Genomic DNA, 27,741 nt, shown 5'->3' with positions numbered 1-27,741 from the left:
ATATATACATATATGTATATATATATATATATATATATATATATATATATATATATATATATATATATATATATATATATATATATATACGTATATATATCTCAGAGAGAGAGAGAGAGAGAAAGAGAGAGAGAGAGAGAGATCTGCCAACCAATCACGAGTGATTTATAATGTAACGCCCCTTGTGGACTGTAGCGCAAAGACTCTTGGGTATTCTGTTGTTGTTGGTGTAATTATGGTTGGTGAATGTGTTGTGAATAAGATGATGTGTAAGACGGTTGCAGGTTAATTCACATCCTTTGTTCTGTGGTTAAATTATATCGAGTTAACAAAGATGATAAAAATGTTAACACCATGAGTCAAGGGGTGTTTGCCGAGAGAGACTTTCGTCTGATTAAGCATGTAAGTGTGCTGCAATAATTGGGAAATATTAAGTTAACCAAACTATATCATGTCTGTTTTCTCCTGCTGGACAGTTACATTATGGTGATTGCAGTTGTTTGTACCCCTGTGATCGTTTATCACAAAAGTTCATCGTGGTTTGTTTTTGTCAATATATGGCACGAACATATAATAATTATTTGTTAATTCAACTAAACAATCTGTGTTTGGTGCAGGTAGAAATACATGGCATTCAAGCAAGAATTCATTTTTTAGTCTCACAGGATTGTCCTAATTAGGTGAACAAGAAGATCCAAGTTGGCAAATCTTGGCAAAACTTCAAAACCTTAAGTTAAGTCAACAACAGCAGGCAAAAGTTGAGAAAACTCAAAAATCTCTTGCATCATGTTGCCTTGATATTTTTACGTTTTCTCAACTTTTTCTTTTTTACAGTGTGGCTATGGCTGTGTTTCTCTGAACTTTGGCATTCTGACAAAAAAGTAATCCTGCCTAGAATTTAAATTAAATTTAGAACAGCGTGGGCATTACTGCTTTTTTGAGGGAATTCCTGCCACACTAGGCCACTCTGGCAACATCACTAAGGAATATGTCAGCATTGCGCATGAACTGTTGGATCAGCAAAAAGACACACAGACCTTTGCTTGAACAACAGAAATAAAAATTCCAAACCTGTCTACAGATCATAGCTCATTCTTCAAAACCTGCTGTGTTTCGGTGCTGTTATCATAACTGTTTTCCTGAGGATAGAGGTTGGTTCTGTTTCATGCTGTTGTTCCTCTTTGGAAGTGCTCAGCTGATGACAAACCAGACCACATGCTGGAACTATAGGTTACTTTTATTTTAAATTTTTTCCAACACAGTAGTTCACATTTAGACAGCAACACATACAACATCAGACATAAATGTATTATCATCACAAGTTACCATGGCAGAACACAGAATTGTTTTGAATATCGTTTCCCCCAACCATGGCTTTTAAAGTGCATACATCTGTATCATAAAAAAACACACATACTGCAAACAATGAAAAGTTTCAGAAGCAAATGTATCTTCTCCATCTCTGCTGTAACTGCTCTGACAGCTGCTTTCAGTCATGTTCTGATCATGTCCAGGTCGTGAACAATTAACAACAGATATATAAACAGCCTGTGAATAAATGATTACAAAATAAATAAAAAAATATTTAAACACCAACTGTGTAAATAATAAAATTGCTTGCTAACCTTGTCATTTTCACAGTGCACAGAATGAGATGTTATTGTGCTACATGTGTCTGTACAGTGACAAAGTTTCTACATTACTGTGTTCATACATAATGTTGATTATGTCTTCATTAGTATTGTACACAGAACAGCATTCTATCATGATTATTAGTGAGAAATGTTGTAATAGTTGTTGCAGCGTCCTCCTTCTCACAGCAGCAGCACTACCAGCTAAACACATTCCTCTTGATGGTGTTTTCACACTTCCAGGACACAAAGTTGGTTATTGTAGGCAGTTAGTCGGGCAGTAGTTGAGTGGCAGCTTTCTTCTGTGTGCTTCTAACAAACTGAAAACTATAATCATGTTCCACAATAGCTTTACTTATTTTGTTGGGATTCATATATCATGCAACCTGAATGTGCTTCATGTTTTTCTAACATCTGAAAGTAAAACTATGTCATATAGAGTTGGGGCATATGATGATAAATAATGTGAGACTTACTGTATAGCTGTAAATTTGCTCCATGTCAGTGCTGTTGTTGTACTGTAAATACAATAGTAGTCATTCCATATAATACAAGGTTTTGTGGTCAATTCTGTAAATCACTAACTCACTGGGACTGATTTATCTCAATATTGAACTTTTATATGATGTTTGCATCATTGTATAGATTTTTTTTCATCTGCTGGGTGCAAAGTCAAGAAACGTCAGCCCCCATAGGCGGGATTGGATATTTTATCTATTAACAGTTTCTCAATGCATTTCCACAAAATGTAATATATCACAGTATCTACATACGTCTTGCCATAAAATAACATGTATGGTGATGCATAATTTATGAATGTATTATGTAATGTATTCTGTATTGTTTACAGTTAAATCTGTGTCAAGCACCTATGTTACCTGTATAGTCGGAGAGACACATTTGATCAATTCAACAATAAGTAAGTAGCGTCTCACATGGATATGTTCATATGAAATATGTATGTTAGTTATGTTGACTGATGAATTAGACTGTTACAAAATCTTTTCATCTTTCTCTCTGTGCTGGCGTCAGTGATCTTACTCACTGAGGCCTTTTTTAATGTCTAGGTTATATAATGAGTACATGAATCTGCATTTCGTGTCAAAACCACAGAATGTTTGATTACACAGGGTTCACAGTGTTGTCATGCAATCATGGCAAAGTTGTAATGAGGTAGACGTCAACTGAAACTTATTAACTCAAATGTTCCTTTAGTGCCTGCAAAGTCTGTCATCTAGGACAAGTGACTGTAAGTAAAGATGGATGATGCATCTCCACAACCTCCCACTGTACAGAAATGAAGGCAACATATCTATGATGCAGAAGATTCTGGCGACAACATTTGGAGCCAGAGTCTGTGCAGTAGTGATCAGGGTGTGGAACCGTTACAGCCCCTTTTTTATAGCATCAAATAACTCATTCAAATCAAACTTATCGGAGAACTGATCGCTTCAGATCACATCAGTGTGTTGAAATCCAATCTAAAATGACAGAGACCATCTTTGGAAAAACATTAGTTATTGTGTATTTAAAGATTTTGTCACATCTGCTAACATGAAGTGGGAGGGGAGTCCAACCAATACGGTAGCCAACCACCAGGGGGCGATCGAGATGCTTTGGCATCTCTCGGGGGGACTGTCATGTCGCCCAGCTTCACATTGTGTGTGCATTAGAAACACCAGTACTTTATCGTACATTGGATCTGATAATAATCGGCTCTGATAATTCTATATATGTATATTTCATTGTATTTGTAAACTGCTTAATATAGTTGTTACATGGTATATGCAATATGCACTGCCCCATTCATCAGACCAGTAGATAAAATGTGTTACCACTACACAGTAATTGTTGACGGTTTTTTACAGCGAGCAAAAACAGTGCATCAACATTTAAACTGCAGCACTCGATCAGAGTGTTCACGTTACTTTAAAGCAGCCATAGTCAATAACATGTATGAGCAATGTATGAAATGACATTGTGAAATTGTGACATTTAGTGATGAACCTACAGAGGATTATCAACTGAATATGTAGGGGCTCCTTGTACATTCAACTTGTTTCTGCAGTCCCCAAGTGGCCAACAAACAGTTATTGCAGGCATATCAAAAGAAGCATGAGAATTTCTTTACTTCATGCAGTTTTATCTGACACCATTAAACCAGCAGGACTAAGTAGACTCCTAACCTAACCCATAGCCATGCACAGACAGAGTTTGGATATTGCAGTCTTCAGAGGCAGCCAAAACTGAGCAGATGGTGGTAGAGCAGTTAGTTCCATCTGTACTAAATCCCCATTCTCTGAAGTCTTTGGTTTGATGAGGGTCAACATGTTATCAGACCTACCATAAGATACGTGCCCTATGAAACTCTGACAACTGTTGGCTAATTTCTGGAATTGTTGTGCTGTTAAGCTATGCTGAACCCTACGTGATCCTAGATTCTGTGTCCCAATTCCATTATAAATACTAACACTAAGCGGAGGGGTGCACGGTGAAGTAAGATTGATGGGATAGCGAGGTATGTTGAGCCTTAAGCCAGAGTTTTTCATGAACCTGGTTCTCTATTTAATCTGGCTAGAATACTAATACTTCTAAAACATGCCTTTGACTAATCAGTTCTTTTGAAAATAGTGTGACTCTGAAACCAGTAGTCAGGAGACATACATATTCTTAGCTGAGGGAATACAGTTCATATGCAAAGTTAATCTGCTGTAATGTTACACTTATACCAGCACACACAGCTCTGCAATTACACTAGACTTACTGTATGTCTTGGATTCCCTTTTTTTTGCCACAAGCACAGTTATCAGTTACCACGATACGTTACTCTAACCCTGATGTGTGTTTTTAGTGTAGTTCTCTGTTTTTATCTTTTCAACGTCTTAGTGATTAGTGGTTCACAATGTTTTGAGTGTTGTATTGATGGACACTCTTACCCAGCACGGCATAATAGCTTTTCACAGATATAAATTAGTGAAGAAAAAACAGACAGCGTAGTGAAGACTCCAGTGGCAGCTCAGAATACAGATAAATTAAAAGTCTTTGGAAATCAATTTTTTGCTGACTGTTTTTATTTCTTTTTTGAAATTGGCAGTATTATTTCAAAGTTGCAGCCTCACATCTGTCTGCACATAATTTAACACCTACCCTTTCATCTGAATACCAAAATCAATGTCTTATATACTACCATAAAAAATATTGCACAGTAACATTAGTGGTTAGTTTTATTATTCAACATGAGTAGCATTTCGTATGGAACTAGGACACAGATGTGGTGAAATGCGTGTCTAAATGATGATCTATTCCTTTAATGCTGCTGATGAGAATGTTCAAGTATGAGGTTCAATGGCTCAAATACTTCAAATAGTAACTTAACACCTGACTCCCAGTCAGTGAACCTGTCACCTCACGGCAGTGCAGGTGTACTCCAGGATACTGTGACATCACTGTTTTGGTGTGGTCACAGGTGCAACAAAGCACATTCCTGAACACACACAGCAGTGCTGTGGTTAGAGCTTTTAATTCTCCACCAGAGATGGCAGTGAAACACTGCGTTTCAGGCTGTTGTCAGGGTGCTCTTTAAGCACCTTGAAGTAATGGATAATTGAAAAAACTAGGCATATTACCATGGTGAAGGTATTGATATGCACTCACTGTAAAACCCGACCAACAGCTCTCAATCAATTTAGATCTAAAACTACAAATTGACTAGATTAATTGAAAATCACAATAGTAGAGTATACAATATATATATATACATGTAATCTACGTGACAAAGTCCACTTACACATGCTCCAATACTAAGATCAAATAAAAAGAGGGGAAATTATTTTCATGATGGACCAATCTGTCCTGTCAAAACCTCTCAGAGAAGAGGACACAGGAGTGCGTTGGCAGCTGATATCGCATATAAAGAATAGATAATATCAACCTTATGGTTGACTGACAAGCATCATCCGTAAAAAACGGGGAATCATTTCTTTTTCATATGAGGTGTCCTTTACAGAATGTTGTTCACTTTAATAACCTTGTCTTCAACCCTGATTCTATAAATCACTAAAGCCATGTGATCACGTTTCCTTGACATTAATTGTTAAATTATGGACTCAGCTGATCCTGTGGTACCAAGTGGTTTTTACATCTTGCCTACTTCTCCATTTCCATAAGAACTTAAGTTGTTCCCCTCAAAAACTCCAAATATAAATGTCTGAAACTAGAATTATTGTCATAAATAAAAGCAGAACGATCTCTCTCTCCTGTCTATGTATTAATCACTCCTTCATTCCATCCACCTTTGTCTCCATTTCATTGCACGTCCTCTTACTTCTGTTTTCATCCTCCTCTTCTCTTGAGTTGATGTTGTCATAGGAAGTCTGCTGACATGGAGCCCCCACATGAGTGTTGGTGCGGGGTCACTTCAGGTCGATGCCCTGTGTCTGGGACTGAGCCTTCTCCTTGGCCTAAAACAAAGGTAAGCATGATAATAAATGTGACTCAAAGCCATTACAAGGAAACATGTGAATTCACAGTATGCCATGTGACATATAAAGGAGCCAAGATATTTGCTCATGTATAAAGTACAACTAAAACAAGGTCAATGACAGCATGTCCAAGTGCACCTTTACAATACATTAAGTAAGAGATAATGCCCGATGAGACAACTGTCGGATGTGTCTGATTAATCAATTTCTGATTATGGTAACCTAGAAGGGATTTATCCTGCTTATAGCATGGTTACTTGCCGAAGAAAAAGAAAAAAAAAACAATTAAGCTTTACATGCATCAAAATATAATGTTTTTTCACCAGCAATAACTCAGCGTCCTCCAACATCTGAGGGTGAGAGGACTAATTTCTGGAACAATCATTACAATCCCATAAGGTTCTTATGCACTGGAAATGTTCACTACTCCAGCAAACAGGAGGAACCTAAGATACAACCTAGCAACTGGAGATATACTAGTTCATTTAGCTCATTCAAGACTTTGGCTCAGCTATTAGCCAGAGAGCTGTCATTAACTAACTATATTATTCAATGCTTCAAACACAGTATATATATTTCGACAGATTGTTTAATAACAAGACTAGCTAACTAGCCAGCCATGTGATTGTCCCAAAATCAATATCAAGATTTTCATGAACAAATGATAGTCCCTGTTTACAGCCTGAAGAAGCGAAAGAAGTAAGTTGAATAACAAATGTGATATGAAATGATCGCTTGTGTTCAGAAGCATAGGTGGTTTTAGCATGAGGCATAGGTAGGCAATTGCTCGGGCCTCCTCCACTAGGGGGCCTTGGGCCTTATGGATTTTTAGTTTGTTATTGTTATTCTCTCTCTCTCTCTCTCTCTCTCCCTCCTACTTTTAATCAGAGTCAGAGGCAGACACAGGACAGTGACAGAATGTGGAGCTGCGGCAAGCTGAGAGGGGAGAAGTCAGTAATGACAGAAAGGCCCAGACCAGGGAGAAGAACCAGGACAAAAGCTGCCAAAAGTGTGCAGATGGCTGAAAACGTGTGAAGGGAAAGCTCAACAGAATAAAAGGAAAAAGGAGTAGAGCAGTGCTACGGCTAAGAAAACACTGGAGGATTTGTCAGACAATAATGTGAGTGGACACCTTCACAGGAGGATGACAGGATCACATCCCTGTCCCTCATCAAAGACGAATGCTACTGTTAAATATGTGCCAGACCCTGCCGCACCTGGCTCTCAAAGGGAATGGGAGATGACAGTCCAATTGGGTGATTAATGTTCCACTAAAAACACATCCATGACTAATTCAGAGGCTAAATACCTCATCTTTGCACCCAGATTATCCTCTGTTTAACTATTAAAATAGACTTGGATATGCCCTAAACACACCAGCACAATGACTTTAGACTGAGTGGCATAGACTGTTTAAATATGGGCCTTAATGTAGAACCACAATTTCTCATTATCATTATTATTATATTTTTGTTTTTATATTCACATTAATTCATTTGAAAAAGAAATATGACTTAAGGGCCATTCAGAAAATCCTGCAGAATTTTTCAATAAGAAGCATTATTTGGATTTATTCCTTGATAGCCTTTTTTAAATACAAAGGCTAATCTGTGTACGGTCCGTCACTCTAGTAAGGGAGTAAGAGTTTCACTTTAGTCTCTGTGTTTACTTCCACTGGCTCCGCTGTGTTGTGAATCTAGTCCGTTGCAGCTCCGGCAGTCTGGACCCTTCCTTACCAGATACGCAGGACTTCTATTTCTGCCAGATGCCAGAGCATGGAGCAGCAATTAAGACAAATTCAGCACAGAGCAGACAGGAAGTCAGACATTGAAACAACATCAAAACATCCAGTTAATTTTCATAATAAAACACTTCGTGTTAACGCCAACGCAAAAATTTCAAAAAAGAGACAAATCCAAACACTTCTGCTAATCATTTGGTTGGTAACACTTCAGGTTGTTCAGGGATAACTAACTATAATTATCATGGAAACAGTTCAACACTGTTTTTTGTGTTTTTTTGTGTGGGAAACCTGAACCTCTAATGCCTGCTTCCTCACATTTTCATCTGATCTCGCTATTGCTGATGCATATCTCTAGATTGTAGATCTACGCAGTGGGGGAAAGCAAGGCTATTGGTCAAACAAATTTCCCAGCAAGCCTGCCTTCATAACTTTTGGGAAAAAAACAACTAAATGGTGGCTGGCCTAAGCCTATACATTGTTTTCTGTTTGTAATAAAAATAAATTTGGACGTACCCATGGCCAAAGGCAAAATATAAATGGAAAAAAAGTAGGTCGCCAAAACCATCTGTAATAGTGAGTAATTAAGTGGTATACATAGCTGCTAACTTGTCAATTTAAGTTAAGGTTGATACATTCTGAACTTTTAACTCGCTGACTGATGATAATAAGTGTACTGTAAGGCCGGTGAAGGGACAAGGTGAAGGGAAAAGGTGGGCCAGTGTAAACGACAACGCCTGACAGGCCCAGGGATGCGGCAACCCACTGGGATTTGTTCCGGTGTGCCTGATTGACCGAGGTCTTATTTATTGGTTCTGAAGCTCAAAGACAGAGGATTAATATACAATTGAACGCTCTGGCATTAACCCCGACTAGCCAAGTAAAAAGCCTTGGAGTTATTTTAGATTCAGACCTCAGTTTTAACCCACACTTCAGAAACATAACTAAGACAGCTTTTTATCATCTAAAAAACATTGCCAGAGTACGACCGTTCCTATCCAAAGCCAGTACAGAGACACTAATGCATGCTTTTATCACTTGTCGCATTGACTATTGCAACACTCTACTTTCTGGTCTCCCAAAAAAGAACATAGCTCAATTACAACTGCTCCAAAACTCTGCAGCACGAGTGTTGACTAAGACCAGAAAGAGAGCGCACATCACACCGATTTTAAAGTCTCTTTTATCTTGTTTTACTGTATTCAAGATTTACTTATTTATATTATTGATTTCACAGCAGTTTTAGACTTTTAACCTCCTTTAGTATTTTATCAGTCTTAGTTTTAGTGTTTTATTATTTTATCATTCATCTTATTTTACTGCCTCTAGTGTCTCCTCAGTGAAATACATCAATGATAGCGTTTCCTCAGTTCCGCAATACCTGTTGTTAATGCCTTGTTTTATTTATTACCCTTTATTCATTTATTATTACTCACTCTTTTACTTCACTTACTAGTGTATAAGTAGCTGGATATGTGTGTGTGTGTGTGTGTAGGTGGGAGTATGTGTGTGCATATGTATGTGGGGGGGTATTGAAATTGTTGCTATTTTAATTCTGTAAAGCACTTTGTGCTACATTACGATGTATGAAAAGTGCTCTATAAATAAAGTCTGATTGATTGATTGATTGATTGATTGCCAGTCTACCCAAGTCCACTCCTGGCATTCACTGGCCGGACTTCATTTCAGTATTGTATATTAGTATTATAGTATTATACTGCTGTGTGGGGACTATATGATCCTCTCTAAAGTTCTGGCCTCCAGGCTGAAAGAGGTGATGGGTGAGGTCATTCATTATGCATACTGTGAGATAATATCACTTTTATTCAACATGTTTTGGACATCTCTGGCTCATTGGATGTAGATGCTGGTCTTATTTCCATATACCAGAAAAAGGCATTTGACTGAGTTGAATATAAGTATCTATAGCAAAGCGTGCTTTTGGATTCAGCCATATTTCATTGCCAAGATCCTTATACTGTAGCATGATATTGTGAGTGTACTCAAAGATAATGGTTGTTTGGCTGCACCTTTTGTTGTTCAGAGGGGGGTTGGGCTGTTAAGCTGCTGTGCCACAAACTCAGGAAATAGCTCGTTTCCAAGTTGCAAGTCAGCTGTTAAATTATCAGCATATGCAGATGATATTGTGATAATATGCATAAACAGCAAGAAATTAGTGTTGTGGAAGAAAGTGTAGGTCTTTTCAACAAAATCTCCTCTGCTTAGGTAAACTGGAAAAAGACTGATGCTGTGTTGGTTGGGAAAAAAGTCTTTAAATAACTTAGTTCTAAAAGGAAGGCTCCCTTGGAAGAAAAGTGTACTTGGGAGTATTCTCGGGTGAAGAATCGGTGTTAGAAAAGAACAGGGAGATGGTTATAGAGAGCACACTGGTCATTAATGATCTTGTGTCCTCTTCTTTATGGCACAGACTGGCTTGTGTGAATACCCACTAAAAGTTGCTTTCTATAATACAAGCTGTTCTGGTTGATTTCTTTTTGGGATATACTGCACTGGATTCCTCAGGCCGTTCTGTTTCTTCCAAAGTAAAAAGGAGGACAAGGACCAATACACTTACATGGTGCATTCAATTGCGTTCTGTCTGTAAGGAATAATGGTGTGAGTGATAAATGTCCTTTTTCTGTCCTGACAAAGAGAGTGTGATCCACTGTTATACACAGTGTGTGCACCTGCTGCCACTGTTCATGTTGTTGGAGAGGTTACCAGAAAAGTGGAGGAGACTTCTTTGAAGGAAGAGGAAAATTGATGACTCAGTAGTGATTGTTTCGACACTATTGTTCGGCAGGCTGGTCAAAGCCAGAGTAATGATTGAGTTTAATTATCACAAAGAAATGAAAGATGTAGATCAGTTCAGCCTGATGCAGTACATGGTGATGCGTTGTGCTGTATGAAAGAAAACCAGCATTTTTTTTTTCTGAGGAGCTGCTGTGATCATTTGATGATGACTGTTTATTTACTGATTTGTCTGTTTTTCTGAAGATTATTCTATTTATTTGTAAATAGCTTGTGGAAAAAAATATATAACAAGTATATACATGTGAACATACATATACTTTTGAGGAGATTTCATTATAATAATCATAAAAGCAAATATCATACTAGCTTAAAAATACTGTAATATTATTTTAAGGCCATATAGCTCAACCTATATTTAAGGGTGCAACAATCTATTAGGAAAAAAGAAACTTGAACCAAAGTTAACCCAAGTGTAGTCAAACCCAATCCAATTGTGGACTTCAACAGAAACAAATAAATGGGACAACTACCTTACCCAAATATAATTTATGTAATATGAATAAACTTGGTCCAGGGTCTTGGATGCAAAGAACAGAGTGGGCTCCTTACAACCTGTAATCAAAAGAATATTAACTTGTCACGTGTGTGGTTTCAAACTTACCCTAAGCGAGGGCCGAGGAGGCCTTACTGGTCTGACTGGTTGTACTGGCTCTGCTACTGGGTTCGCCTGCCTTATGCCCAAAGGCTCTAGGTCATCAGCGACATCAGGACAACCGATGTATCCTCCAGCCCCAAAAACTGAGCCCAGATCACCCTCTAACAAGTTGTGACTAGTGGGAGCATTGGATGTAGTGAAATCCTGGTTAGCAGACATATTACTGACAGCCATGTTGAGGGTATCAGCAGTACTGGTGTTTGATTTGTTACAGATACTGGAATTACTGAGTTCGAGTCCCAGCAGGTCCTCTGATGCCACATCACTGTCTGAGCTGTTATTGGTTGGACTGACATTGGGCTCTGATTCCACAATGCATTGGTTATTGTTTGCTTCAGGGAAAACTTCCTTACTCATCATGTCCAGTACCTCCTGGTTGTCATGGCTACCTAAGTCTAGCAATTCCTGATTTTCATTGCTACCAAGATCCAGGAGTTCCCGGTTGTCATGGCTACCTGAAACAAGCACATCCTGATTTTCTTTGCTACCAAAATCCAGCAATTCTTGGTTGCCATGGTTATCTAAATCCAGCACTTCCTGATTTTCAGGTAGGGAAAAATCCAGCAGTTCCCGATTGCCATGGCTACAAGGTTCCAGCACTTCTTGGTTATCATAGTTACAAGGTTCAAGTAGTTCCTCAATGGAGATATTGCGATAGGGTTCCACCACTTCCTGGTTGTCCTGACTGCAGAGATCTAGCGGCTCCTGGAATTCATTGCTAATCAACTCCCTGTTGTCAAGGCCAGAGGGTTCCAGCACTTCTTGGTTTCCATTGTTACACAAATCCAGCAGTTCCTGGTTAATGTGGCTACAATGTTCAAGCACTTCTTGGTTTTCATGGGCATGAGGTTCCAGCGCTTCCTGGTTGCTATAGTTAGAGGGTTCCATTTGCTTCTTGTTGTCATATGTGCAAAGGTCCATTGCCTCCTGGTTATCATGGCCACAGTGGTCAAGTACCTCCTGGTTCTCTTCCTCAGGGCTGAGTTTAAAGCCATAAGGATCAGAGTCTCGTGGCATCTGTGAGGAAGAGATGTCAAACCCATAGTGATCAAAGTCCAACTGGTCTGGTTGAGAAGAGGTGGGCTCATCATCAAGGGTCAGCTCATTTTCAGCAGGTTCTGGGCTTAGTTCAGCTTCATCAGGGTCTAACAGGGTGTGACTAGAATGTTCTGGACTGAGTTTAAACCCATATGGGTCAAAGGAAGACTGACTGGTTGGTTCATAGCTCAGTTCAAAGCTCAGCTCTCTGTTCTCATCTGAGTCAGGCTGGATAATGAGGTTTTGGTAGTCTAGAGAGTTTTGGGGAGTTACAGGGTTTACGGGTTCCTCTTCGATGTTTCTAGCCCATTCTTCAGCCTGAATGGAGGTAACATCATGTAACAGAGTTTGCTCTACTTCGCCTGTCCACTCTTGTTCCACAAGGGCTTGTTTGCCAAGAACAGGAGCAGCCTGACCTGAACCAGCACTCAGACCTAGGAGAGGAAACAACGATAGGTCAAGACAAGAAGGATAAACCATCAGGGGCAAGATTTTTTAGGCAGGACAAAAGGCAACAAAGTTACATTTATTTCAAAATGAATTATTAAAAAGAGGATAAAAATAGCTTGCATGGTGTTATTGTCCAAAAATATAGAAAACTACGCATAGAAGAATACATGACTCATAAAACGAACAAATAATTGGAAAAATTGGTCTTGTTACCAATTTAGAAAGCCATTGAAACCAACATATAACACAATTGAGACCACTGTATTCAGAGTATTAAATGAAATCAAATCATCATTCATCTGTTTTGCAGTAATTCACATTTGTATGGCATAGAGGCTTTTTCAATGACAAGTTCGGCAAGTTAAAATACAGTATGCAATCTGGTTACACAAGGTGCTCCCCAACACATCCTTAAGGTTCTGTCAGACTGAACTCAAAGCATTTTTAGATAGATTCCTTACAACTTGAGTGGAAGGGAACAAACAAAAACTCTACCAGGGTGGCACACAATGAGGCAAAGATGTGCCTGCACAAGGTGGAAATGTTTACTTTGGATTCAAATTGACTTTTTTTTTTTACATACAATGAAAAGAAAGTAAAAATGTAACTAAATTAGTGTAAAACTGAAAAAAATTGGGATAGTATTTGATTATGAACTACCTTGCTCCAGTCCTTCCGTTGCCTCCATGTTAACCTCTCGAGCTAGAGATCCCAGACTGTGTTCTTCTATGTCAGAGGGAGGGGAGACAGCACCAAGGTCCAGCTCATACCCATTAGGATCTGATTCTACGGAATACTGACCCTGGGACCTCCAGCCCTGAATGGGCTCTGGCCCCAACTCCTCTGATGAGCTCTGAATGGGTTTAAATCCACAACAATCACCAGCCACAGCAATGGCATCAAGGTCCTCACGGCTGTAGCTGATCTCTATGTCACTGTCTTCGTCTGGGAATTCAGACTCAAAGCACTGAGTTCCCGTTGAGGCTTTGTTTTCAGCACAGGACAGACTGGTGTCTGCCTCATCGCCAACATTTCCTGCCCCGTCATTAGAGCCGACGTTCACCTCAGGGAACAAAATATCTGCTGCAAAGGGGTCACTGCCTTTGAAAGGGTCTGAAGCGAATCCATCTGGCAAACAGATCATTTAAAAAACTGTATATAATTCATGTATAAATCTTTTCACAATTGATATCATACTGAAAACATAAAGATCATAAAGAAATAAGGAAAATTAATGCAAGCACTTTCTAACACTCTAGTAAGAGCAGCAGATAGAAAGATTGTATGTAAAAGCAACAGGCCAAGAATCATTACAAGTAATAATATTGCATTTACTAGTGTATTATTTCTTACCAGATGAGTCAGTTTTAGGGAACAGGTCTTCATTGAAGAGGTCATCTATAAGTCAAGTGAGGAAGAAATTCAGAAATGACTTTACAACCAATAACACGTTAGGAAAGAAAACTGGTTTAACAGCCTTATTCTAGTACAAGTCACATGACATATGTTCCAGGCATACCCATCATTCACTTTGAACATAATTCATGAAAAAGTGTAAATGGTTAAAAATGTAAAAAAAAAAATATTCAATTGGGTTAAAGAGGCACATTTGTATAACGGTGATTGTGGTGAAAAGACGTGACAATTTTGATGTCAGTCAGTTGTAAATTTAAGTAATATGAAATGGCATTGTGATACATTGGCTGTTCAAGGTTCCAGAGTAAAAACTTCACTAACTACCATTTAGAGCACTTCATGGCTTGGATTAACATTAAATTGTCCTGGCTGAATAATCAGTTAAGACCGCACAATCAGCACAGACCGATATGAAAGCAGTAATCATCTTGTTACAATGCAATGTTCTCCTTGGAAACCTTGGGTCCTGGCATCATGTGGATACCATTTCACACACACCACCCATCAAAACACCAATGTGGACCAAGTACATCCCCTTGTGGCAATGGCACTACTGTCAGCGCCCTGATGCACTACAAAAACTGAAAAAAAAGGAAAAATAGCCCAAGGTCAACTGAGCCTCAAAATTTCCAAGATCCTAATCTAATCCAGCGTTTGTAAGATGTGCTCAAACTAGTCCGATCTATGGAGACCCAACCCCCCAACATACAGGATCCAAAGGGTCCACAACAAAAGACCCAATGCCAAACACAGCAGGACACCCCCAGAAGTCTTAGGACCATGCCTTGACAGGTCAGAGCTATTTTGGCTGCACGACTGGAAGTGGAACCTGCACAATAAGTAGGTGGTTTTAATGTTCTGACAGATCTCTGTACTCTGAAGGTATTCGTGTGTTAATGACACTGTCCTGGATGTTTAAAACGAAAAATGCTGTCAGAGTGTTTTTGGGTACCGGGCCTTTACTAAAGCCCTGCAAATGGCTGCAACTGCAAATGGCTGCTAACAAGCAGCCTCTGTATGAACACCTCCACTGGGATATTCGTGACAAGTCCCTAGCTGCACATTTTTATGGGAAATAGTAGCCATTTTCTTGGAACTCTATCACATGTATACAGTTTCTCCTAATTCCGTTTTCCTTTCTCCAAAGAAGTAACAGGCATTTACAGTGATGAAAGGTGGGTGAAGGTAATCAGTCGTTACATCCAAGCTTGGTTATAGCCATGTTGTATATAGCCCTCAGGTATTATATAATTTTTTTTTTTGTTGGGACATCAGCTTGACAAAGGTACCCTTTTGATATACTGCAAATGTTTAGTCACTTTACGTTACTGAAAGGTTCCATAGCACTAAAAAACATGGTTCTAATGTTAGTGGAGACTTATTTCAAGGGAACTCTCCACCCATCCGAGCTCATATTTGGCCTTGAGATTACTACAGAAGTGGTCAACAGGGAAGACTGTACATTCAAAATATCCAGGGGATGTTTTTGATTATGTCTCCTTTTTTGAGCTGGGTTACACCATGCATGTGAAGTAGCAAGTTAAAACTTGGCTTTGGCCATGCAGACCAATCAGGAAGACCAAGTGACGATGTTGACTCCAAGGACATGTGACCAGTTGGGGCCTGGGCTTACTGGTCCATACAGTGTTGGAAAGGTGAATAATGTACTTTGTACTCTCAAACACCAAACTAAAACCAAACTGTGTCATATAAATGCATAAAAGATGTATACATTTCATGAAATTGCAGTGTGCTGCACAGTCCCTTGAGAGGTGGAGGGAGACAAGTCGAATTTTATTAATTTAACCCCAGATATTGCTTGGTATATAAGTGCCAGTCTGTATAATAACGATTTGCCAGCAAACCGTGGTCATTTTCAAGACAGCCAAAGGCAGGATGTACACAGGTTGGTTTATGCCTTCTCTACGCTGTTTTGGTATGTTACTGTAGTTACTGAACCTCCTGATAGTGCTTGATGCTCTCTCTGCCTTTAGTTCATTCATGCTGCTGTTTTGCGCGCCCCATTCACCTCCCCATCACCGGCCCAATCATTGCAGATTCATCATCTTTCCAGTCTCAGAAGAGTCATCTGCCAGCACCCCCACTAGTGTCTAGACTCCATGGGGGGATCTGTCTGGCTGCTGCTCAGGGCAGACGCCCCTAGATCACAAAGTCTCTCTGTATATTCTCATCTGTTGTAATAAACATTTTCTTGACTTCATTCACTTGTCTCTCCTGATTGAACTGAAAGAGTCAGATTGTAGGCTTTCTACCCAGGTACTTTTATGTGGCACACGATGACAAAATTGGAAAATTCTAGCCTGCCAATGCACAAACATTAAGATGGAGCTCTATAACATTAAGGCCAAGCAAAATTCAGAAAATCTGTTATGACATGGCCTGTTAAGTAGCTGGTACACCGAGATGGCTTACTTGTAATTAGAACTCCTAGACCTCGAATCAAAACATTTTACCACTACAATCTATGCTGTGACGGACAGAGGAATAAATGATCACACAAGTCTCGCTTAATTGTGTTATTGAGGGTATCATCAGCCTGAAAATGACTTAGGATTCATATTTGATACATACGATCACTCTGACAGTGGGCGAAGGGGTCAGCTTGGTAGAAGTCCAGTTGGCTGAGAGGGTTTGCATTCATAGCGGACTCTTCCTTCTCTCTCTCTTTTTCCCTTTCACTGTTGATCTCCCCCTCCTCTGGGTCATCCTCTATGTCCGATCTGTCCATCTGTAAGACATGACAACATGTTAATTGAATGGTGCCCCTGCTGGTTGGTAGTCCTTTATTTGAGTGGATGTGTGTGTTCACACATTAAAAAATCTTGGTGTTGAAGTTGGATAAATTAGAGAATACAGGAGTAGTAGGAGTAAGCTCAATTTTTAAAGTTTCCAAATGTCATCCTCTCTTTTCAGGAACCTGCACTATGAAGCAGCATTTGTAGGTGGTGAGGTAACTTTAGGGTTTTCGATGTTACAACACAGGTTCACTTCTTACCAGGTTACATCACCATGGTAATTTGCAAATTAAACACTGGCACACATTATATTTGCTCATGGGCTCCATACATTTCCCCAAGAAACTACCGTGTGTGCATGTTGTAAAATCTTTCAAAATTATAAAAAAAATGTGGTTAGCTCTTGGCTAACTAAACAAACAAATTCAAACAAATGAATAACATTGTAGGTGTATGATTAGTGTTCTGTGGTAAAGAAGCTACCTTTGGTGAGCTGGTCCCGCTGTCATCTACTTCTTCTCTGGTACCTGCTAGATTATTGCAGAAAGACGAGCCACTGGCCCTCTAGTCAGCCACACAGACAGAAAAGAAAGAAAATGCAACTGGATCAGTTGAATAAAGGCAGTCATACCTACATTATATTGAATGTACCAGCTCAATTTTAATGACAACAGCAAAAAATTTCTGCAAATAATTAAAATTGCTGCTACAGCTGTAACACCCTTACTGTAAACTAGGAAGGTGCGACCTTCTTGTTATAAATTTGTAGGCAGCAAGCCAAAACTAATACCATTGTTACACAGTGGGTAAATGCATGGTTTTTCAGACACAGGTAAACCCGGTAATAGTCTGCAAATAACTCTGTTCACATTGCCAGTGGATGAGTTTACCTTTGTGTTTTTATTCCCTTTGTGTGCATCATTTGTCATCTCAACAGGTAACAGTAGAAAGCAGAAGATCATATACCTCCTCAGAATACATCCAGAAGAAGTTAACGTCAGCCGAACTGAGGTGATAAATACCCGTGACTACTGCAGGGTCAACTAACCCGGAATAAATCCTGATAATCTACAATCACATTGCACAAAAGCCAGTTAGTTAGTGGGAGTGAGTGTGTTTTTTGGCCCATGGTATGATATTACTCAAGTGTTGTCACTGTACATTAATCAGATTTTTACCAAAGAGGTAAATGATAATAATGTCGGTGCTCGGAAACATAATAAAGTGACATAGCAAAGAGTCTACAGTGTTGTTACTGTAGTTGTGTGTAGTTGTGTAGCTGTGATGTACCATTATCAGGTCAGCATAAGCTGGCAATGACTGGCTCCTCCCCCATGGCTTCATAGGGAGCAGATCATCTTCAGTGGTGTCTGCGGGAGATGTCGACTCCTCCAGCTGGCTCTCTGGAGTGACTGCACCTCCTGACAGAGAACACAGAGTGTGCTCCTCCTACAATACAACAGTATTACAAAAAAATGCAAAAAGGAAAACATCATTTACTTTTCCTCATTTTGTTTTAAATAATTGTCAGCCTCCCCTACTGAGATAGATTAAAAGATCATGACTTGAACAATTGAAATATTCATAAATGACAGAACAGACCAAAAACTGAGTTCTCGGAAAGTGTCTCAAATCTTATTCTGTAAAAGCAATATTATTGTGAGTAAGTAATGGCTTCACATTTGTCTTGATGGTTTTGAGTGTGTTGTTATAAGGAGAATGGTCACTCTGTCACAGAAACTCCGGCCCCCCATCTCATGCTCTGCACCATTCAACTTTGATAAGACGGTAGGATCACAGTGCTACATGAATGTTTACTTCAAGATACATGTTTTCAAGACATAACATCGTTATGACGTAATGAGTTGTGTTTGTAGTCAGCACCTAGATTACATCTGACAAATTGTTACAAACCTGAAATTTGTATTAACAACAGTGCTGTTTCACTCAAAAACTGTGCATATTTACCTTACTTCTACTGCTACTGCTATAAATCATTAAATGAAAAAAAAAAACATTATTATTATAAGGAAGTAGCACAGCTTCATTCTGATTTCACCAGCTAAGTTATGATAATAAATGATGATCAAACACATACAATAAATAATAATAATTATATCTATCTATCTATCTATCTATATATATATACATATATATATATATATATATATAATATATATATATATACATACATATATATATATATATATATATATATATATATATATATATATATATATATACATATATATATACACACACACACACATAACACATGCATATCCTCTTGTACCTGCAGGATCTCTTCATAGGACTGTCTGATGGAGTCTTGCAAAGGATTGTTCCTCTCTCCAGCCTCGTCCACTTTTCTCTTGGCCTGCTTCACCTCCTCTCTGAGCTTTCTCAGCCTCCACCTGGCTCTGGCAAGTTCCCTCTCATACTCCTCCACCTGGCTCTCCTTCTGCATCTCATCTGCCTGTAAAGACAGGATCTGAAAAAAAAATAGAGAGCCATTGTGGTGTGATTACAGGGATTTGTTTTAGATGGAAGGGTCATGTTTCCGCTGCAGCCATTTACAAATATATTTGTAAAAAATATTCACCACCTACTGGCTCACTCTTAATCTTCAAATACACAAAACAAAGATTATATTGAAAAATAGTCCTGCTTATTCCTTTAACAGAGTATTTTTAGTCATTTCTATGTAATTCAGACACCAGTCTGCAGAGACCATACACATACAACAACCAATCTCTCTGAGATATAAAGAAAAGGGATGTTTGCCAGTTCATACTAAAGTTAATAGTTTATTTTAGATTTTTCAACCACAGTTCTTGTGATTTACAAAATCCACTCCTTCAAATCACAAATTCAATTGAGACATCATTAATCATAAGCAATAATAATTACTGGAGGAGGCTAAGCCTCATCTAAATGCTAATGCGGATATTACACTGATGCTTTCTGTGAAAGACCAGGCTAATTGTTTTCTATAAGGTATTTGCCAACATTCTAGTATTATGTAACATGGCAGCATTAAAAATATGCAGGTGCCCTGAGCAAAGAAGCATTGCTGGGAGAGGGGATGTCTGGTATACCCTAGTGAGCCTGCTGCCGCCACAACCCAACTACGGGTAAGCGGACGACAATGGATGGATAGATGGATGTGGAAATGTAATCTAACTAGTTCTTAATCATGAGGACAGGAGGGTTATCACTAGATTAGAACTAGAAGTAGATAGGGACTTGTTTTTAAACGCAAAAAAAAGGCTGTAACAAATATATATATATATATATATATATATATATATATATATATATATATATATATATATATATATATATATATATATATATATATTATATATATCCATTGTTTAGGAGAATGCTGGAACACTTTTCTGCTTTGAAGCTCCAGGTTTTTCATTTATAACATTACAACATCATTACCTGCTGACTCTCTTCATAGCAGAGCTGTCTTATTGTCTTTATCTGCTGTACCAGCTTTTCTTTATGTTTCTCTAATTTATCCAGAGTCTCTTCCAGCTCCTTGCGGTCTGATTGTTGCTCCTGAAGCTCTATGTTCTCCACCGCCACAGCATTCTCCAGCTCCTAGTCCCACACACACACACACACACACACACACACACACACACACAAACACAAACATAAGCATTCACACAAGCATTCACACACACACACATTAGAAATAATTAAGAATTATTCAAACTGTGCAATCTTAAAAACATGCATGTAAACACGGCTGAATCTACATAATAATTTAATGCAAATAATGTAGTCAATCAAAAATCAAACACATCAAATTATGAAAAAAAGCTCATCACAATTTCCCAGAGCTCAATGTGGCATATTTGAATTAAGTAAAAGAAGCAAATCCTTACATTAAAGATGAAGATATCTGATATCCTTTGCTTGAAAAATGATTTCTACCCTGAAACAATTACTTTTCGATCGACTTATCATTTAATTGTGACTATAATTGACAGCAGCATAAAACTAAAGAAGACAATTTCCACAGAAATTGTGATGTGAATGCTGGTAGTTGAAACTGCACTGTTGGTTTTAAAGCAGAATAATATCAATCATATATGGTAGATTTGTCATGGTTTGGGTTCTTAAGTTCTGTTTCTCTCCTGTGTTACTTCCCTCCTCCATACATTGATTGTTCCTCCACATCTATCTAATATCAGTTAGCACTACCCAATCCAGGGTCTCTGTACCTGCACCTTATCCCCTCCTTAGTTTAATTGTATTTAAGCCGGTGTTGTTCCACTGTTCCTCTGTTCAAATCTTGTTCTCACGTCACTCCTGTTGTCATCTTGCACTCATCATTCCTGTGTTTTTTCCCTGGTCCTCGAGTGCCCCCCCTCTTCTGCATTTGTTCTGCTTAGATTTATGGTTTGCTCTCTGTTCCTTGTTTCATTGTTTAGTATCTGGATTATCGTCAGAGCCACTGCCTTTTTGTGTGTCTCATTTTGGATTTTGGATTACTGGACTGGTTTCAGCTTTCATTAAAGCTCGGTTTTGTTGTAATGTATGGAACACGTGCTGTAGTATTTAACCCATAAGAACCCATGGTAACACGCTTGTAACGAACACTTTAAATGTCCTCGAATGCGTCTGGGTTCAACCACTGCTTGTTTGTTTCCCCTTGAAGGAACATTGCTGTCAATTTCAGGAACATGTATCCAGCAAATAAATAAGCTAAGTTTAGCTAAAGGACAGGAGGCAGGCACTCTGCTAGCTTAGCTCCAAAATTAGAGGTTAAATATGCCTTTCAGCAACTCCATTCCTGTCTTGTCTCTTATAAGCCTGCAAGCTAACAAAATACTAGGTTCTTAATGTACCGCTCTTCTGACATACATTAATGTGAAGTAGTGTAGGCCAATTATATTCTGCTTACTGTTTTGCGCTCTTTGCCGCTGAGTAGGGGGTGCTGTCAATGCTTCGACACTGATTAAATATCTTCTACCAAGCTCACTGTAGTCGATCTTAATTTTGAATGCGGTTGCTTGAGATAATCTTCACCTGCTCCACACATTTCCCAATAGTTCCTGCTAGTTCCTGCTCAGAGCCACATTTGTAATGTTTTAAACATTTCATTTTTCCACTGCTTACTGTCTTGCCATCACTGTTTGAGTTTAGCTCGTAAGAAATCGTGGATGACATATGTGAACGCCACATGCTTGACTGTGACTATGTAGCAAGTGGTAGGGCAGGCGACTCTGGAGAAAAAAAGTTCATTCTCACGTCGTTGAATACAGACGCTTTGGTTTAGGATTTGTGTTCAATTACCGACCCACAGCACCCATACCTTAAGTATTTTAACCCTAAATTCTAGAGTATGTTGGTCATATTATATGTTTTGAAATTTGCAAAAAACATTGTGCGATTCTTCCACCTACCACTAGGGCAATTTGACAGGCACAGGCAGCGCAAATGTTTATTCGATTAATTGGACAACAGAAAAATATTCTGCCACAGATAGTCATTTTTCAGGTTCTAGTTCCGAAATGTCAATATTTGCAGGTTTTCTTGGTCTTCTACCTTCTACCGAGATAAATAGCAGATTTATGTAACGTTCACGTAATGTAAGATTTTGTCTAATAAAGTCATCTAGTGATTGGTTTTGGCACAGGTCCTGGCTACAAGACAGTGCCTCAAATTTAGCAAGACCAGACAAGCACTGAGCACATGTACTCACAGCTTCATCCAGTCTGACACTAGTCCTACAGCATCATGACATCACCGGAGAGCATTATGGGAAATGCAGTGAGTCCCTAACTGGATACACTACATATATAAACACACATTTGATTTATGTCCTGTACACACCATAATAACAAACAAAAATAAAGAAATGTGACACCAACACGAAACATATTTACACGGACATATAAAAACCCAAACCCAATATACATGCACAAACACACACACACACCAGCGCTAGATGCTGCGGTCTTCTTACTCTGATCTCGGCTGCTTTGGCAAGAGCTCTCTCATCCGTTTCCACGACGTCGGTGTCCCTGGGAGATGACCAGCAGAGGAGACAGGAGTGTTTAAGGAGGGCGGAGAGGGAACACTCATTCTTCCAGTCTGCCTTTCCCCCATCATGCCCTCCTTCCCATGATCCCTCTATTTTTTCGTGCTGCACTGCTGGCTCCTCCATTGCTGCCCTCACTAGCTGTCGCTACACTGCAGAGGAGGCGGGGCTGCTTCTGCGAACGCGTGTGTGTGTGTGAGTGTGTGCGCGCGTGTGTGGCAGTCAATGCATACAGGCAGAATGCACCAATGAGAGAATGGCAAGAGATGAGTCACAGTGAAAGCAGCAGGGTAGGCTTTTCCATCCATAGGAGAATATATTTCTCCTCTTCTAGTCTCCTCCCTTCATGTCTCTCCTCCTTCCTTTTCCCTTCTACCATCACACTGCTTCTCTAACCCTCACACATCTCTCACCTCCTCTAGGTCCTCCTCCCCCTCCATCGTCATTACAATCACTGCCACTGCAGTATGCTTCAGTCCAAACACACACACACACACACACACACACACACACACACACACACACACACACACACACACAAAGCATCGATGGAGCCATTCATAAAAATCCCAGGGAGCACATAAGCAGCAGTCTGCACAGGCAAGCATTGCCAGCCAATCAATAATCATGAATGCATTTTAAATATGTGACCAGGTGATTAACTGTAACACTGTCATTTTTTTCTGCTTCAATCATCAGTACCTGTCGTGAATTTATAATAAGGTTTATAATTTTACTAAAGTTACATTAAAGCCTTGTAATTTGAAATCTAAACTAATTAAATCATGTATGTGTGTATTAAATCATTATTGACGTATAATAACAGTTAAATTATACACATTTTATCAAGTGCTTATTCAGATATTCAATGATGCTTTTCGGCAGATTAAAACAAACATAAAACAATTAAGCTGCATGTTTTATTTTTAACCACGCTGGGACAGCAGAACAAATTATTATGATTATTCTTAATTCTTATCGTGTGTTTTTTTCTTTTCTTTTGGCATCTGGGCGGCTGCGGAGAGTACACAGCCTGTACTGTATATGGTGTGCACGCACTACCAACTACTCTGCCGGGGCGCCGCAAAGCTGTTATTATTAATACCTTGAGCACAAATCATATTTTGATGCAAAGTTGCCTGCTGTGAGTGATATGAGCCACACAGGTTAAGCAATGCACAGCAGGCATGCCTGAGTGTGTCAGTGTGTGCAGACAGACACCAAGTGTGCATGTCCACTGTTTTTTATTAGCATATGATATATAATGGTCTGGTCTGAAAATTGTCTTTAAAAGGTAAAGTAATACAAAAATGTTCACATTTAAGAAGCTGGAAACAGAGGATTTACATTTTTCTTCTTAAAAAATTATAAAAAAAAACAATAAATTGATTATCCAAATAGTAAGCCAACTAACTTTATCATTGCAGCTCTAATAGGAATGATGGAAAATGTCATGATTTGCCTGTCTTACTTGCTAGAAGCTGTCAATGATGTAAACTAGAGTGTATCCACGTATCGATACTGTATATACTGAAGCAATGCTTATTCTTATAAAAAAAACCGATATACTAAAATAACAAGCGAACAAATAAATAATAATCACCTATATTACACATCATCACATAGAACACAAAGTAGACTTTTGCTCTGATCTGTTTAAAGTAATAAATGGATCTGAATTACTTCAATAATAATTCATTTAAATGTTTTAATTTGAGTTAGGCCAGTCAGTCTCTCTCCCTCTCCCGATACATGAAACATATGTACTGGATGACCAATACCATTTTAGCAATCCATTTAAATATCTTGGCAAGGTGATCCTTTAACCCAAACCCTGATCTTTTCCTAACCATATCAAAGTGAAGGCATACTAATCCCACTAGACTTTTGCAAATCCAAGGTTAACATGTAATATTTGCCCCTGCAGTCTGTAGGTGCTGGTGTTAGAGAATGAGAGACGTTCACAGACTGGTGTTGTAGCCTACATGTGGTGTGCAGACAGAGTGTTTTTAGTGGTGTTGAAGTGTGAGGACCACACCAGCGCCTAAATGGACCCAAGTGACACTTGCAGGCATGTGTACTTGCTTTTCAGCGTGCTGCAGCTGAGCGACTAATTAGCAATCCAGCCTGCAAACTGATGACGCACTTTTCCCGAGTGAATGTTTGTTTGGTTGCCACTTCAACAACTAAGGAGAAGGACAAGAAATGTGTTCATGTTTGTAAGTTAGACAAGGTGAGGACTTGCGTGAGCTAATGTGGGCTGCCATTCAGAGCCTGTGGCTCTGGTGTTGTGTAGGAGGCTTCTGGCTGGCTGGCAGATCAATCCGACCATCTGTTCTGCCTATGATACTACATCGCTTTATGGAAGATTTGATTGGCTGTATTAACATTACGCTCCATCTATGTTTGTATATATATGTATATGAAGTATACATGTCTCTCTTTTGATTTCAGATTTTCTTTTCTCAAAAGAGAAAACAGGAGAGATTTACAGATCAGATGCATACAGAAGAGTTATGGAAACAAAGCCAGAACTCAATAACACACTTTCAGTGGCCTTGAGCCTCTGCCGCAGGTATGTACGCTGTAGTAGACTATAAAATACCAATCTGTAAAAATACTCTACAAGTAAATGTCCACCAAGCAGCAGCCTACTTTCCTAAAACAAATAACCATAATTGTCATTTATACTGGTGTTGCTGGGGATAAAACTGGCTGCAATATCAGTATTTGATTTTTAACTCTTAAATAACAGCAGGACTATATTTCATATCATATTATTTATGCGTTCTGGCTGAGACATGTATGAGTTACAACATTTTCATGGTGTAGCTGGTAGGCTAGGTCATTCTATTATTTCAAATACTTCACACACTGTTTGATAGTTTATTAGTTTAGAGTTTAGAGTTACTTGATCCATGATTTATACAATATATCTTGGGTCAAAATTGTATCAAAGTAATTTATAAAATGTGATGGGCTCCAGTAGTACAACATAGGAGTACTCAAGTAAAGGCAAGCATGTTGGGTAGGCTACTTGAGTAACTGTAACTATCTCCAACAATAATTGTGACAGCTGCATGTGCCATTTGTGTTCTGAAGTTATTTTGTTCTTGTCATGCAGTGTCACTGTATTCCGAGCTGAGATACACTTTCCTGTTTCTCAAACCATGAAACTAAAACAAATAAACTGCACTATTAAAGTAATACAACTTGCAAATAAAATTTACTACATACATGCAATACAATAACCATGCAATGTAAGGGCACATACGGATGGTACTCCACGGTTTGGGGTTTATATGCTATGTCAGCACTGTGACTCTGCCAAAGACTCTGATTAGGCTACGTAGCCTTTATCGTTGACACAATTGTATCTATGTTGAGCTCGTCAGCTTTGTTCAGAAATGTGACATTTGATTTTGAATTTAAACGTAAAATAAGTCATAACTCAGGATAAACAATTCATTTTTTACTATTTGTTACTTATTATCTCTTTTTTTCAGAGTTCCTTTTGTTCTGTATGAGGTATCACAGTACACTGCTATATGTTAACTGTCCATTTATTTACTTACATGATTCTTTCATGCACTGACACTGATAGAACGCTGGTATTTGAAACAAGTCTTTACTTTAATACATGTTCTCATTTGTTAGAAAATATCAGGTAAGTTGCAGCACATAGTGTGGCAACTTACCTGCTGATAGGGCAAATAGGTGTCACCATTACTAAACCATGTATACAGTACATGTTCCTCCACATTAACGTGAGAAGTAAAGACCTAGACATAATACAGCCGTATAAAAGACTGTATTAATAATCTCATATGGAAAATGAGTGACTGTGATGTAGCCTAGTGATCCGAGCTGTGGCAGGATGGCCCGCTCTCCCACCGGGTTACATTTACTTAGTTACATCTGGCATCACATCCTGAGCGACAGGTTCACTAACACATGTGATCTGTCCCTCAGATAGCTGGGCGGGCCTCGGTCACTGTAGCCTCTCACTTAAAGGCTGAATTTCAAGTACGGGTGCTCTAAATCCGGAGGGCAGCCTCCAGTTACCTTTGCCTGTCTGAAAAGTTAAACATCAACCTCAAAATCATGAAAACAACACGACCGGTTGCTGTAGAAGGTTAACCGAGCGGCGCTGTTACCCTTCCTCCTTGGGGTTCCTCGCGCCCGGTGTCCTCAGGCAGTCCAGGATAAAGCGCATCATTACTGCAGTGCTCGCGCGCTCATCCTCTGGCTGTCGCCTCTGTCACCGCTGCGCTCGTGCTGCCTGCAGAAGACGGGCCGTCCTCCAGGCCAGCCTCCCGTCATGCACCGCACAGCCTAACTGAGGGCAGGAGGGGAGACTCCTCTCTGCTCTAACACAGTCCGGGTGCGATAAATGCGTCGATTAGGCAAATAGAAAGTACTTCCTGTTCGACCTTTCAATGTAAGACCATGTGGCGTCGAGGACTCGTGTCTTAGTTTTTAATCAGACGCAAGTACCAAAAACAAATGATCACGCAACAACATGTGTTATTTGTGTCCGTCTAACCTCAGAGCTGTGCCCACTCTGTGTGCCACCACTGTCTCATTTTGCCAAGTAATCGGTGCTTTAACGCTGAAGGAGAGTCCCGTTTCCTACATCACTCCAGTGTGCTTGACGCAGGTCTCGCGATTCTCCCGTGCCGCATTCCTGTGGTA

The 27,741-nt window shown here is 39.2% G+C and overlaps 1 protein-coding gene across 4 annotated transcripts; it reads right to left on the bottom strand.

Moving 5' to 3' along the window:
* Positions 1-1,218: 1,218 nt before the first annotated feature.
* Positions 1,219-27,451, bottom strand: LOC115572431 (uncharacterized). 4 transcript variants are annotated; one of them, XM_030402485.1, is made up of 11 exons: positions 27,204-27,451; positions 22,945-23,029; positions 20,433-20,594; positions 19,276-19,473; positions 18,273-18,431; positions 17,466-17,546; positions 16,819-16,975; positions 14,164-14,208; positions 13,471-13,938; positions 11,269-12,794; positions 1,219-6,091 (listed from the first exon to the last, which is right to left on the bottom strand). In XM_030402485.1, exons 1-11 carry the CDS (start codon positions 27,263-27,265, stop codon positions 6,044-6,046), a joined length of 2,991 nt encoding a protein of 996 aa, XP_030258345.1. In that variant the 5' UTR covers positions 27,266-27,451; the 3' UTR covers positions 1,219-6,043. The 4 variants fall into 4 exon arrangements, with proteins under 4 accessions (XP_030258345.1, XP_030258347.1, XP_030258343.1 ...); XM_030402487.1 differs by having other exon boundaries at positions 22,972-23,029; XM_030402483.1 differs by lacking the exon at positions 27,204-27,451 and having other exon boundaries at positions 22,945-23,533.
* Between the last annotated feature and the right edge of the window lie 290 nt (positions 27,452-27,741).

This window comes from Sparus aurata, chromosome 21, assembly GCF_900880675.1.
Source record: "Sparus aurata chromosome 21, fSpaAur1.1, whole genome shotgun sequence".
In the NCBI taxonomy this organism is placed as follows: domain Eukaryota; kingdom Metazoa; phylum Chordata; class Actinopteri; order Spariformes; family Sparidae; genus Sparus; species Sparus aurata.
The sequence above is the reverse complement of the archived record's forward strand: the minus strand, read 5'-3'. Positions and strand labels throughout refer to the sequence as shown.

Excerpts from the sequence above, each read along its gene's own strand:
- LOC115572431 (XM_030402483.1), bottom strand. The coding sequence starts at position 23,172 with ATGGAGGAGCCAGCAGTGCAGCACGAAAAAATAGAGGGATCATGGGAA. Across the intron at positions 17,547-18,272 it reads CTTATGCTGACCTGATAATG|AGGGCCAGTGGCTCGTCTTT; the intron begins GTACATCACAGC and ends GTGGCTGACTAG. Across the intron at positions 6,092-11,268 it reads CTCCTCGGCCCTCGCTTAGG|GCCAAGGAGAAGGCTCAGTC; the intron begins GTAAGTTTGAAA and ends CCTTTGTTTTAG.